This window comes from Bufo bufo, chromosome 7 (genome assembly GCF_905171765.1).
Source record: "Bufo bufo chromosome 7, aBufBuf1.1, whole genome shotgun sequence".
NCBI lineage: Eukaryota > Metazoa > Chordata > Amphibia > Anura > Bufonidae > Bufo > Bufo bufo.
Window position 1 is genome coordinate 232,853,081 of NC_053395.1, and position 12,667 is coordinate 232,865,747.

The window sequence follows — 12,667 nt, forward strand, 5'->3', positions numbered from 1 at the left end:
TGCTCCAGTCACAGCTGAAGCTGCCGTCACAATCCTGCTACTTTCCCTGCATAAACTCACCTGGCGCTCTTTACTTCTGGCGCTCCAGTGACTGTGCAGAGTGCGCTCTGCTGTGCTGCATACTGAGAGATGTAGTGTTGGCATCAGAGGGGAAAGATACCTGTGTATAGGAGCTCAGGGCTGGCTGATATCAAGAAACAGTGAGCAGAATTGTGACTGCAGCTTCGGAGGTGACTGGAGCATAAGATAAGATGTAACTGCAGTAGTGTGACAGGAGTGTAAGGCATGATGTAAGCACTGAATTAAGACTGCAGTGCAGGAGCGGAGGTCATGATGGAACTGAAAACAGTGGCTTAGTATGTGGCAGCATCTTGCGCTCTTCTCTGCGCATGCGCCTGGTGCGGAGCCGCTGCTCTTCGGCTCTGACGTCTCCTTTGTCTGTAGGCATCAAGTTTAGAAGTAAAACAGGAATGGATCAAAAACATCCGAGAGGTGATCCAGGAGAGGATGATCCACCTGAAGGGCGCCTTAAAGGAGCCGGTCCAGCCCCCGAAGACCCCGGCCAAGCAGAGGAACAACAGCAAGAGGTAAGAGACGCGCAGAGACGCAGCCACTGTAGATGGAATCGTGACTGTGCATAGTTTGTGGAACTAGAAGTCCCAGCACACGATGAGATGTCACTCAAGGTTCAGCGGCACTTTCAGGGCGGCAATAGCCTTGGACATGTCTCTGCCGCTGGCCTCTGTGCACCAGGGCTGTCTCATAGCTCGGATGTAGCTGCAGATGATCCTCTGCAATACTGACAGGAGCCGATCCTCTCCTCCACCCAGCTTTCCCAGAGTCCTGATAGCTACTTACATACTGGAACTGCCCCCGCTCCCATACCGCCACATACAGTGTGTGATACTGGACTGTGGGAAGAATGGCTGACAGATCTAGCAGAGCCGACATCACCCAGCTTTCCCAGATACAGATATGATATGGCACAGAGGAGACTGGGGATAATACTTTGATGTGAAGGATGAATGCAGGGACTAAGGGGGTGACACCATCTTGGGGAGCAGGATCTGGTCATCTAGGAGGGCAGGGAATGGAAGAAGGGTGCAAATCCAGGGGCGTAAGGTCCTGTGAGGGGGGGGAGGCAAGATTCAGAGGGGTGGGTTCTGGGGGTCCTAAACAGTAGAATGTGGGGATGGTGCAGGATCTAGGTGGACACAGTCTGTAACGGCAGAGTCTGGGGACGAGGGGCAGATGCACATTTCATTGTACAGCTGATAGTTGTGTCTTTTCCTTGCAGGGATGGATTGGAGGATCTGGACAGTCAGGGGGACGGCAGCAGCCAGCCGGACACCATCTCTATCGCATCGCGGACGTCACAGAACACTGTGGACAGCGACAAGGTAAGACCCAAAACCCTGGACCCTGTGATAGACCCGTCTTGTACGCTGGCAAACATGAAAGCAACGCAAGAGAGACCCCGACTTGTAGTGGTGATGACAGTTTATGGGGGGCATGGAGGCCTTCCAGACACTCGTCCCATCGAAGCGCACTACAGGGGGCAATAGACTGTATTCTCCTGTCCTACAGTCATCCTCTCCCCTGAAATGGCTGATAACAGGAGGCAATAGACTGTATTCTCCTGTCCTACAGTCATCCTCTCCCCTGAAATGGCTGATAACAGGGGGCAATAGACTGTATTCTCCTGTCCTACAGTCATCTTCTCCCCTGAAATGGCTGATAACAGGGGGCAATAGACTGTATTCTCCTGTCCTACAGTCATCCTCTCCCCTGAAATGGCTGATAACAGGAGGCAATAGACTGTATTCTCCTGTCCTACAGTCATCCTCTCCCCTGAAATGGCTGATAACAGGGGGCAATAGACTGTATTCTCCTGTCCTACAGTCATCCTCTCCTCTGAAATGGCTGATAACAGGGAGCAATAGACTGTATTCTCCTGTCCTACAGTCATCCTCTCCCCTGAAATGGCTGATAACAGGGGCAATAGACTGTATTCTCCTGTCCTACAGTCATCCTCTCCCCTGAAATGGCTGATAACAGGGGGCAATAGACTGTATTCTCCTGTCCTACAGTCATCCTCTCCTCTGAAATGGCTGATAACAGGGGGCAATAGACTGTATTCTCCTGTCCTACAGTCATCCTCTCCCCTGAAATGGCTGATAACAGGGGGCAATAGTCTGTATTCTCCTGTCCTACAGTCATCCTCTCCCCTGAAATGGCTGATAACAGGAGGCAATAGACTGTATTCTCCTGTCCTACAGTCATCCTCTCCTCTGAAATGGCTGATAACAGGAGGCAATAGACTGTATTCTCCTGTCCTACAGTCATCCTCTCCCCTGAAATGGCTGATAACAGGGGGCAATAGACTGTATTCTCCTGTCCTACAGTCATCCTCTCCTCTGAAATGGCTGATAACAGGGGGCAATAGACTGTATTCTCCTGTCCTACAGTCATCCTCTCCCCTGAAATGGCTGATAACAGGGGGCAATAGTCTGTATTCTCCTGTCCTACAGTCATCCTCTCCCCTGAAATGGCTGATAACAGGAGGCAATAGACTGTATTCTCCTGTCCTACAGTCATCCTCTCCCCCTGAAATGGCTGATAACAGGGGGCAATAGACTGTATTCTCCTGTCCTACAGTCATCCTCTCCCCTGAAATGGCTGATAACAGGAGGCAATAGACTGTATTCTCCTGTCCTACAGTCATCCTCTCCCCTGAAATGGCTGATAACAGGGGGCAATAGACTGTATTCTCCTGTCCTACAGTCATCCTCTCCTCTGAAATGGCTGATAACAGGGAGCAATAGACTGTATTCTCCTGTCCTACAGTCATCCTCTCCCCTGAAATGGCTGATAACAGGGGGCAATAGACTGTATTCTCCTGTCCTACAGTCATCCTCTCCCCTGAAATGGCTGATAACAGGGGGCAGTAGATTGTATTCTCCTGTCCTACAGTCATCCTCTCCTCTGAAATGGCTGATAACAGAGGGCAATAGACTGTATTCTCCTGTCCTACAGTCATCCTCTCCTCTGAAATAGCTGATAACAGGGGGCAATAGACTGTATTCTCCTGTCCTACAGTCATCCTCTCCCCTGAAATGGCTGATAACAGGGGGCAATAGACTGTATTCTCCTGTCCTACAGTCATCCTCTCCCCTGAAATGGCTGATAACAGGGAGCAATAGACTGTATTCTCCTGTCCTACAGTCATCCTCTCCCCTGAAATGGCTGATAACAGGGGGCAATAGACTGTATTCTCCTGTCCTACAGTCATCCTCTCCCCTGAAATGGCTGATAACAGGGGGCAATAGACTGTATTCTCCTGTCCTACAGTCATCCTCTCCCCTGAAATGGCTGATAACAGGGAGCAATAGATTGTATTCTCCTGTCCTACAGTCATCCTCTCCCCTGAAATAGCTGATAACAGGGGGCAATAGACTGTATTCTCCTGTCCTACAGTCATCCTCACCCCTGAAATGGCTGATAACAGGGAGCAATAGACTGTATTCTCCTGTCCTACAGTCATCCTCTCCCCTGAAATGGCTGATAACAGGGGGCAATAGACTGTATTCTCCTGTCCTACAGTCATCCTCTCCCCTGAAATAGCTGATAACAGGGGGCAATAGACTGTGTTCTCCGGTCCTACAGTCATCCTCTCCCCTGAAATGGCTGATAACAGGGGGCAATAGACTGTATTCTCCTGTCCTACAGTCATCCTCTCCCCTGAAATAGCTGATAACAGGGGGCAATAGACTGTGTTCTCCGGTCCTACAGTCATCCTCTCCCCTGAAATGGCTGATAACAGGGAGCAATAGACTGTATTCTCCTGTCCTACAGTCATCCCCTCCCCTGAAATGGCTGATAACAGGGGGCAATAGACTGTATTCTCCTGTCCTACAGTCATCCTCTCCCCTGAAATGGCTGATAACAGGGGGCAATAGACTGTATTCTCATGTCCTACAGTCATCCTCTCCCCTGAAATGGCTGATAACAGGAGGCAATAGACTGTATTCTCCTGTCCTACAGTCATCCCCTCCCCTGAAATGGCTGATAACAGGAGGCAATAGACTGTATTCTCCTGTCCTACAGTCATCCTCTCCCCTGAAATGGCTGATAACAGGGAGCAATAGACTGTATTCTCCTGTCCTACAGTCATCCTCTCCCTGAAATGGCTGATAACAGGGGGCAATAGATTGTATTCTCCTGTCCTACAGTCATCCTCTCCCCTGAAATGACTGATAACAGGGGGCAATAGACTGTATTCTCCTGTCCTACAGTCATCCTCTCCCCTGAAATGGCTGATAACAGGGAGCAATAGACTGTATTCTCCTGTCCTACAGTCATCCTCTCCCCTGAAATGGCTGATAACAGGGGGTAATAGACTGTATTCTCCTGTCCTACAGTCATCCTCTCCTCCTGAAATGGCTGATAACAGGGGGCAATAGATTGTATTCACCTGTCCTACAGTCATCCTCTCCCCTGAAATGGCTGATAACAGGGGGCAATAGACTGTATTGTCCTGTCCTACAGTCAACCTCTCCCCTGGAATGGCTGATAACAGGGAGAAATAGACTGTCTTCTCATGTCCTACAGTCATCTTCTTCCCTGAAATGACTGATAACAGGGGGCAATAGACTGTATTCTCCTGTCCTACAGTCATCCTCTCCCCTGAAATGGCTGATAACAGGGAGCAATAGACTGTATTCTCCTGTCCTACAGTCATCCTCTCCCCTGAAATGGCTGATAACAGGGGGCAATAGACTGTATTCTCCTGTCCTACAGTCATCCTCTCCCCTGAAATGGCTGATAACAGGGGGCAATAGACTGTATTCTCCTGTCCTACAGTCATCCTCTCCCCTGAAATGGCTGATAACAGGGAGAAATAGACTGTCTTCTCATGTCCTACAGTCATCTTCTTCCCTGAAATGACTGATAACAGGGGGCAATAGACTGTATTCTCCTGTCCTACAGTCATCCTCACCCCTGAAATGGCTGATAACAGGGAGCAATAGACTGTATTCTCCTGTCCTACAGTCATCCTCTCCCCTGAAATGACTGATAACAGGGGGCAATAGACTGTATTCTCCTGTCCTACAGTCATCCTCTCCCTGAAATGGCTGATAACAGGGAGAAATAGACTGTCTTCTCATGTCCTACAGTCATCCTCTCCCCTGAAATGGCTGATAACAGGGGGCAATAGACTGTATTCTCCTGTCCTACAGTCATCCTCTCCCCTGAAATGGCTGATAACAGGGAGCAATAGACTGTATTCTCCTGTCCTACAGTCATCCCCTCCCCTGAAATGGCTGATAACAGGGAGCAATAGACTGTATTCTCCTGTCCTACAGTCATCCTCCCCCCTGAAATGGCTGATAACAGGAGGCAATAGACTGTATTCTCTTGTCCTACAGTCATCCTCTCCCCTGAAATGGCTGATAACAGAGGGCAATAGACTGTATTCTCCTGTCCTACAGTCATCCCCTCCCCTGAAATGGCTGATAACAGGGAGCAATAGACTGTATTCTCCTGTCCTACAGTCATCCTCTCCCCTGAAATGGCTGATAACAGGGAGCAATAGACTGTATTCTCCTGTCATACAGTCATCCTCTCCCCTGAAATGGCTGATATCAGGGGGCAATAGATTGTATTCACCTGTCCTACAGTCATCCTCTCCCCTGAAATGGCTGATAACAGGGGGCAATAGATTGTATTCTCCTGTCCTACAGTCATCCTCTCCCCTGAAATGGCTGATAACAGGGAGCAATAGACTGTATTCTCCTGTCCTACAGTCATCCTCTCCCCTGAAATGGCTGATAACAGGGGGCAATAGACTGTATTCTCCTGTCCTACAGTCATCCTCCCCCCTGAAATGGCTGATAACAGGAGGCAATAGACTGTATTCTCCTGTCCTACAGTCATCCTGTACCCTGAAATGGCTGATAACAGGATGCAATAGACTGTATTCTCCTGTCCTACAGTCATCCTCTCCCCTGAAATGGCTGATAACAGGGAGCAATAGACTGTATTCTCCTGTCCTACAGTCATCCCCTCCCCTGAAATGGCTGATAACAGGGAGCAATAGACTGTATTCTCCTGTCCTACAGTCATCCTCCCCCCTGAAATGGCTGATAACAGGAGGCAATAGACTGTATTCTCTTGTCCTACAGTCATCCTCTCCCCTGAAATGGCTGATAACAGGCGGCAATAGACTGTATTCTCCTGTCCTACAGTCATCCTCTCCCTTGAAATGGCTGATAACAGGGAGCAATAGACTGTATTCTCCTGTCCTACAGTCATCCTCTCCCTTGAAATGGCTGATAACAGGGAGCAATAGACTGTATTCTCCTGTCCTACAGTCATCCTCTCCCCTGAAATGGCTGATAACAGGGAGCAATAGACTGTATTCTCCTGTCCTACAGTCATCCTCCCCCCCTGAAATGGCTGATAACAGGGGGCAATAGACTGTATTCTCCTGTCCTACAGTCATCCTCTCCCCTGAAATGGCTGATAACAGGGAGCAATAGACTGTATTCTCCTGTCCTACAGTCATCCTCTCCCCTGAAATGGCTGATAACAGGGGGCAATAGACTGTATTCTCCTGTCCTACAGTCATCCTCTCCCCTGAAATGGCTGATAACAGGGGGGAATAGACTGTATTCTCCTGTCCTACAGTCATCCTCTCCCCTGAAATGGCTGATAACAGGGGGGAATAGACTGTATTCTCCTGTCCTACAGTCATCCTCTCCCCTGAAATGGCTGATAACAGGGAGCAATAGACTGTATTCTCCTGTCCTACAGTCATCCTCTCCCCTGAAATGGCTGATAACAGGGGGCAATAGACTGTATTCTCCTGTCCTACAGTCATCCTCTCCCCTGAAATGGCTGATAACAGGGAGCAATAGACTGTATTCTCCTGTCCTACAGTCATCCCCTCCTCTGAAATGGCTGATAACAGGGGGCAATAGACTGTATTCTCCTGTCCTACAGTCATCCTCTCCCCTGAAATGGCTGATAACAGGGAGCAATAGACTGTATTCTCCTGTCCTACAGTCATCCTCCCCCTGAAATGGCTGATAACAGGGAGCAATAGACTGTATTCTCCTGTCCTACAGTCATCCTCTCCCCTGAAATGGCTGATAACAGGGAGGCAATAGACTGTATTCTCCTGTCCTACAGTCATCCTCTCCCCTGAAATGGCTGATAACAGGGAGCAATAGACTGTATTCTCCTGTCCTACAGTCATCCTCTCCCCTGAAATGGCTGATAACAGGGAGCAATAGACTGTATTCTCCTGTCCTACAGTCATCCTCTCCCTGTAATGGCTGATAACAGGGGGCAATAGACTGTATTCTCCAGTCCTACAGTCATCCTCTCCCCTGAAATGGCTGATAACAGGGAGCAATAGACTGTATTCTCCTGTCCTACAGTCATCCTCCCCCCTGAAATGGCTGATAACAGGGGGCAATAGATTGTATTCTCCTGTCCTACAGTCATCCTCTCCCCTGAAATGGCTGATAACAGGGGGCAATAGACTGTATTCTCCTGTCCTACAGTCATCCTCTCCCCTGAAATGGCTGATAACAGGGGGCAATAGATTGTATTCTCCTGTCCTACAGTCATCCTCTCCCCTGAAATGGCTGATAACAGGGAGCAATAGACTGTATTCTCCTGTCCTACAGTCATCCTCTCCCCTGAAATGGCTGATAACAGGGGGCAATAGACTGTATTCTCCTGTCCTACAGTCATCCTCTCCCCTGAAATGGCTGATAACAGGGAGCAATAGACTGTATTCTCCTGTCCTACAGTCGTCCTCTCCCCTGAAATGGCTGATAACAGGGAGCAATAGACTGTATTCTCCTGTCCTACAGTCATCCTCTCCTCTGAAATGGCTGATAACAGGGGGCAATAGACTGTATTCTCCTGTCCTACAGTCATCCTCTCCCCTGAAATGGCTGATAACAGGAGGCAATAGACTGTATTCTCCTGTCCTACAGTCATCCTCTCCCCTGAAATGGCTGATAACAGGGGGCAATAGACTGTATTCTCCTGTCCTACAGTCATCCTCTCCCCTGAAATGGCTGATAACAGGGGGCAATAGATTGTATTCTCCTGTCCTACAGTCATCCTCTCCCCTGAAATGGCTGATAACAGGGAGCAATAGACTGTATTCTCCTGTCCTACAGTCATCCTCTCCCCTGAAATGGCTGATAACAGGGGGCAATAGACTGTATTCTCCTGTCCTACAGTCATCCTCTCCCCTGAAATGGCTGATAACAGGGAGCAATAGACTGTATTCTCCTGTCCTACAGTCGTCCTCTCCCCTGAAATGGCTGATAACAGGGAGCAATAGACTGTATTCTCCTGTCCTACAGTCATCCTCTCCTCTGAAATGGCTGATAACAGGGGGCAATAGACTGTATTCTCCTGTCCTACAGTCATCCTCTCCCCTGAAATGGCTGATAACAGGGGGCAATAGACTGTATTCTCCTGTCCTACAGTCATCCTCTCCCCCCCTGAAATGGCTGATAACAGGGGGCAATAGACTGTATTCTCCTGTCCTACAGTCATCCTCTCCCCCCCTGAAATGGCTGATAACAGGGGGCAATAGACGGTATTTTTATTTGCATTAGGCTACTTTCACACTCGCGTTTGGTGCGGATCCATCATGGATCTGCACAGACGGATCCGCACAGATAATACAACGTCTTCATCCGTTCAGAATGGATCCGTTTGTATTATCTGTAACATAGCCATGACGGATCCGTCTTGAACACCATTGAAAGTCAATAGAGAAAACGGATCCGTTCCCATTGAGTAACATTGACTTCCCATTGACTAACAACGTCTTGCTCCGCACCGCAGCGTTTTAGTGTCCGCCTCCAGAGCGGAATGGAGACGGATCGGAGGCAAACTGATGTAGTCAGCGGATCCTTTCCCATTCAGAATGCATTAGGGTAAAACTGATCCGTTTTGGGCCGCTGAGCCCTGAACGGATCTCAGAAACGGAAAGCCAAAACGCCAGTGTGAACGTAGCCTTACTCTGACCTATTTAATAACGTGAATCAGGCTTCAGAGTTGTTAATGCACTTTGTATTTGTATTCCTCATCATTTTCAAGATCTCTGTTTGCTGTCAGTGAATTGGAGGTAATTGTGAGCTAAACACATCTGCAGCACAGGTATCTGCTATGCTGGTCTCTGGGCTGATTGTTCTTACCTGTACTGATATACAGTAACAACCCCTCAGCAGTGCGAAGGTTTGGGTCAGGATGAGTTTTCAGGTTCTTTTTTACTGACCTGAAGCAGAGATCTTACAGGAAATCTGTCACCAGCGACCTCCCTATTCAGCTGCCTGGCGCTGTTAATCAAAGTAACGAGGGAAGGGCTGGCCACAGAAGGGGGTGGGGCTTAGGTGCAATAAGAGCAATGATGATGCCCTTATTGCACTAACGGCCTAATTTGCATATTAACTGAAAGTATCATAACTCGGGAACGGAGCCTCGGATCAATAAAATAAACTCAGGGTTTTAACGAAGAGGAGCCGATCTCGGTGTCTGCAGAGGGATCGGGTGGTCTGGTTCCGGGTCTGTGAAAATCGGAGTGACAAGTTGCGGGCAGTGTGATTGCGACCTCGTACCCACAGTGTCCCGGAGATCCCAGAAATGTGGGGGGGTGATGTGCGCCCCAGACCTGGCTGACATCTCCTGGTGTCTTCTTCCTCACATTCCTGCTGAACCTGCTGGACGAGCGGCGAGCGGCGGGCGCCGTGTGCACAGTCTGGCGGTCTGTATTGTCAGGTCCACAGCTTTTATACATTCTCACATGTAGCAGAGCTGGTTGTGCGTTCTCCTCTGTCCTGGTTAATTGATGTGCTCCGATCTGCATGTGGGGGAGCGTCTGGTCGCCCGTCTCGCTGAGCTGCCGCACCCGGGTGTAGTACACGGCCTCCTGCGAGCTAATTGCCTGCGCAGCCTCTGCTAATCACAAGACGTTCCTGACACACATGTGATGTGCTGCAGGCTCTGCGCCGGCCCCTTGTGTCACAGTGTGCAAACCCTCGCCAGCTGCAGCCACACACTGCCACAACCGCTCTGCTGTGCCGTGGAGGGCGCACCATGAAAAAGTGGCTGAACGCCAAGCAGGGAAAGCGGGGGTCAGCTGTAAGTAGACGCATGGACTGTGAGTGCAACACTCTGCAGCACCTCCTTCATACTGGGTGCTTATCTTAGGAGAGATGTTCTGCGGGCTGGGCGTGGGTGAGCTCGTTACCTGACTGTACCTTGATGGGCGTAGTGTGGGGCTGCGAGGGTGCGGTCATGGGTTATACGGGGGTCCGTGCCCCCCCAGACCCAGGGATAAACGCTCGGCTTCTGTTCACTATATGTGGGAAGCTGCTGCCGATTAACCCCGCCAGTGCCAGGTCCGCACACAGTGCCTCCATTGTGTCCCTGGGGGTTCTGCCTGCTCATACATAGAAGAGGGGCAACGCTTAAATTACCCCCCCCCCTTCCTTCTGGTCCTGCTTTATCATATCCCCCCATTACCTCAGGGTTTAAACTGTTGCCCAGTACCCCCTGGTATTACCCAGCCCTCCGCATTGTCTGATGCCCCCTGGTATTACCCAGCCCTCTGCATTTTCTGGTGCCCCCTGATATTACCTAGCCCCCCGCATTGTCTGGTGCCCCCTGGTATTACCCAGCCCTCTGCATTTTCTGGTGCCCCCTGATATTACCCAGCCCCCCGCATTGTCTGGTGCCCCCTGGTATTACCCAGCCCCCCGCATTGTCTGGTGCCCCCTGGTATTACCCAGCCCCCCGCATTGTCTGGTGCCCCCTGGTATTACCCAGCCCCCCGCATTGTCTGGTGCCCCCTGGTATTACCCAGCCCTCCGCATTGTCTGGTGCCCCCTGGTATTACCCAGCCCCCCGCATTATCTGGTACCCCCTGGTATTACCCAGCCCCCCGCATTGTCTGGTGCCCCCTGGTATTACCCAGCCCTCCGCATTGTCTGGTGCCCCCTAATATTACCCAGCCCCCCCGCATTGTCTGGTGCCCCCTGGTATTACCCAGCCCCCCGCATTGTCTGGTGCCCCCTGGTATTACCCAGCCCCCAGCATTGTCTGGTGCCCCCCGCATTGTCTCGTGCCCCCTGATATTACCCAGCCCCCCGCATTGTCTGGTGCCCCCTGATACTACCCAGCCCCCCCAGTTGTCCAGCACCCACTCCCCCTGTGTGTCCGGCTCCTCTCGGACGCAGAGATGATCGATGCAGGTGTCACGTGGCTCCGTGTGGACCAGTCATTAACCCTGTACAGACTGGTGGACGGCTGCAGCCCCCAGTATAAACAGTCAGGGCTGTGTGGTGGCACTCCGGGTGTGCAGGGGTTAATGGCGTGTGTCCGCAGTGTGCGGGTAAAGTCCATATAGTGATCGGGGATCGAGGAGACGCCTTCCTTCACAGGGACAAGAGCCGCCTGACATTGTGCCGGCTCCAGGACCCTGAGAGCGTTTAATGAGCCGGGGGCTCGAGCTGATCACTTACTGACACAGGGTCCTCCGCATGTAACATGTACTCTGCAGAGCTGTGTGCTATTTACTGACACAGGGTCCTCCGCATGTAACATGTCATCTGCAGAGCTGTGTGCTATTTACTGACACAGGGTCCTCCGCATGTAACATGTCATCTGCAGAGCTGTGTGCTATTTACTGACACAGGGTCCTCTGCATGTAACATGTCATCTGCAGAGCTGTGTGCTATTTACTGACACAGGGTCCTCCGCATGTAACATGTCATCTGCAGAGCTGTGTGCTATTTACTGACACAGGGTCCTCCGCATGTAACATGTCATCTGCAGAGCTGTGTGCTATTTACTGACACAGGGTCCTCCGCATGTAACATGTCATCTGCAGACCTGTGTGCTATTTACTGACACAGGGTCCTCCGCATGTAACATGTCAGCTGCAGAGCTGTGTGCTATTTACTGACACAGGGTCCTCCGCATGTAACATGTTATCTGCAGAGCTGTGTGCTATTTACTGACACAGGGTCCTCCGCATGTAACATGTCATCTGCAGAGCTGTGTGCTATTTACTGACACAGGGTCCTCCGCATGTAACATGTCATCTGCAGAGCTGTGTGCTATTTACTGACACAGGGTCCTCCGCATGTAACATGTCATCTGCAGAGCTGTGTGCTATTTACTGACACAGGGTCCTCCGCATGTAACATGTCATCTGCAGACCTGTGTGCTATTTACTGACACAGGGTCCTCCGCATGTAACATGTCAGCTGCAGAGCTGTGTGCTATTTACTGACACAGGGTCCTCCGCATGTAACATGTTATCTGCAGAGCTGTGTGCTATTTACTGACACAGGGTCCTCCGCATGTAACATGTCAGCTGCATCTCTTCCTTTTCGTTAAAATGCATCAGTCAGGCAAATATTAGGTCAGGACGGGTTTTCAGCTTCTGGATGTAAACTAGGCAGTTTCCATTCCCTGACAGCAGTCAGAGATCTTGGAAAGGGTTTGGGACAAAGCCCATGAGAGGGATGCAGAACGTTTCACTATAGGATGAGGCAGTTTTCAGCGGAGACCAGACAAGGCTTGGCTGATAAGAGCGGAGAATAGACGAGACCGCCGCTCGCTGCGC

General features: G+C 50.6%; 1 protein-coding gene across 9 annotated transcripts in view; it reads left to right on the forward strand.

The window, feature by feature from the left end:
• Positions 1-12,667, forward strand: part of KALRN (kalirin RhoGEF kinase) — a 270,877-nt gene that overhangs the window by 160,221 nt on the left and 97,989 nt on the right. For 8 of the 9 annotated variants that reach the window (XM_040439928.1, XM_040439929.1, XM_040439930.1 and 5 more), the window contains 2 exons: positions 445-587; positions 1,298-1,400. In XM_040439928.1, coding sequence (XP_040295862.1) covers positions 445-587; positions 1,298-1,400 — 246 coding nt within the window. Of the gene's footprint in view, positions 1-444; positions 588-1,297; positions 1,401-9,828; positions 10,177-12,667 lie in introns of those variants that run through there. The other variant, XM_040439936.1, reaches the window with a different exon arrangement.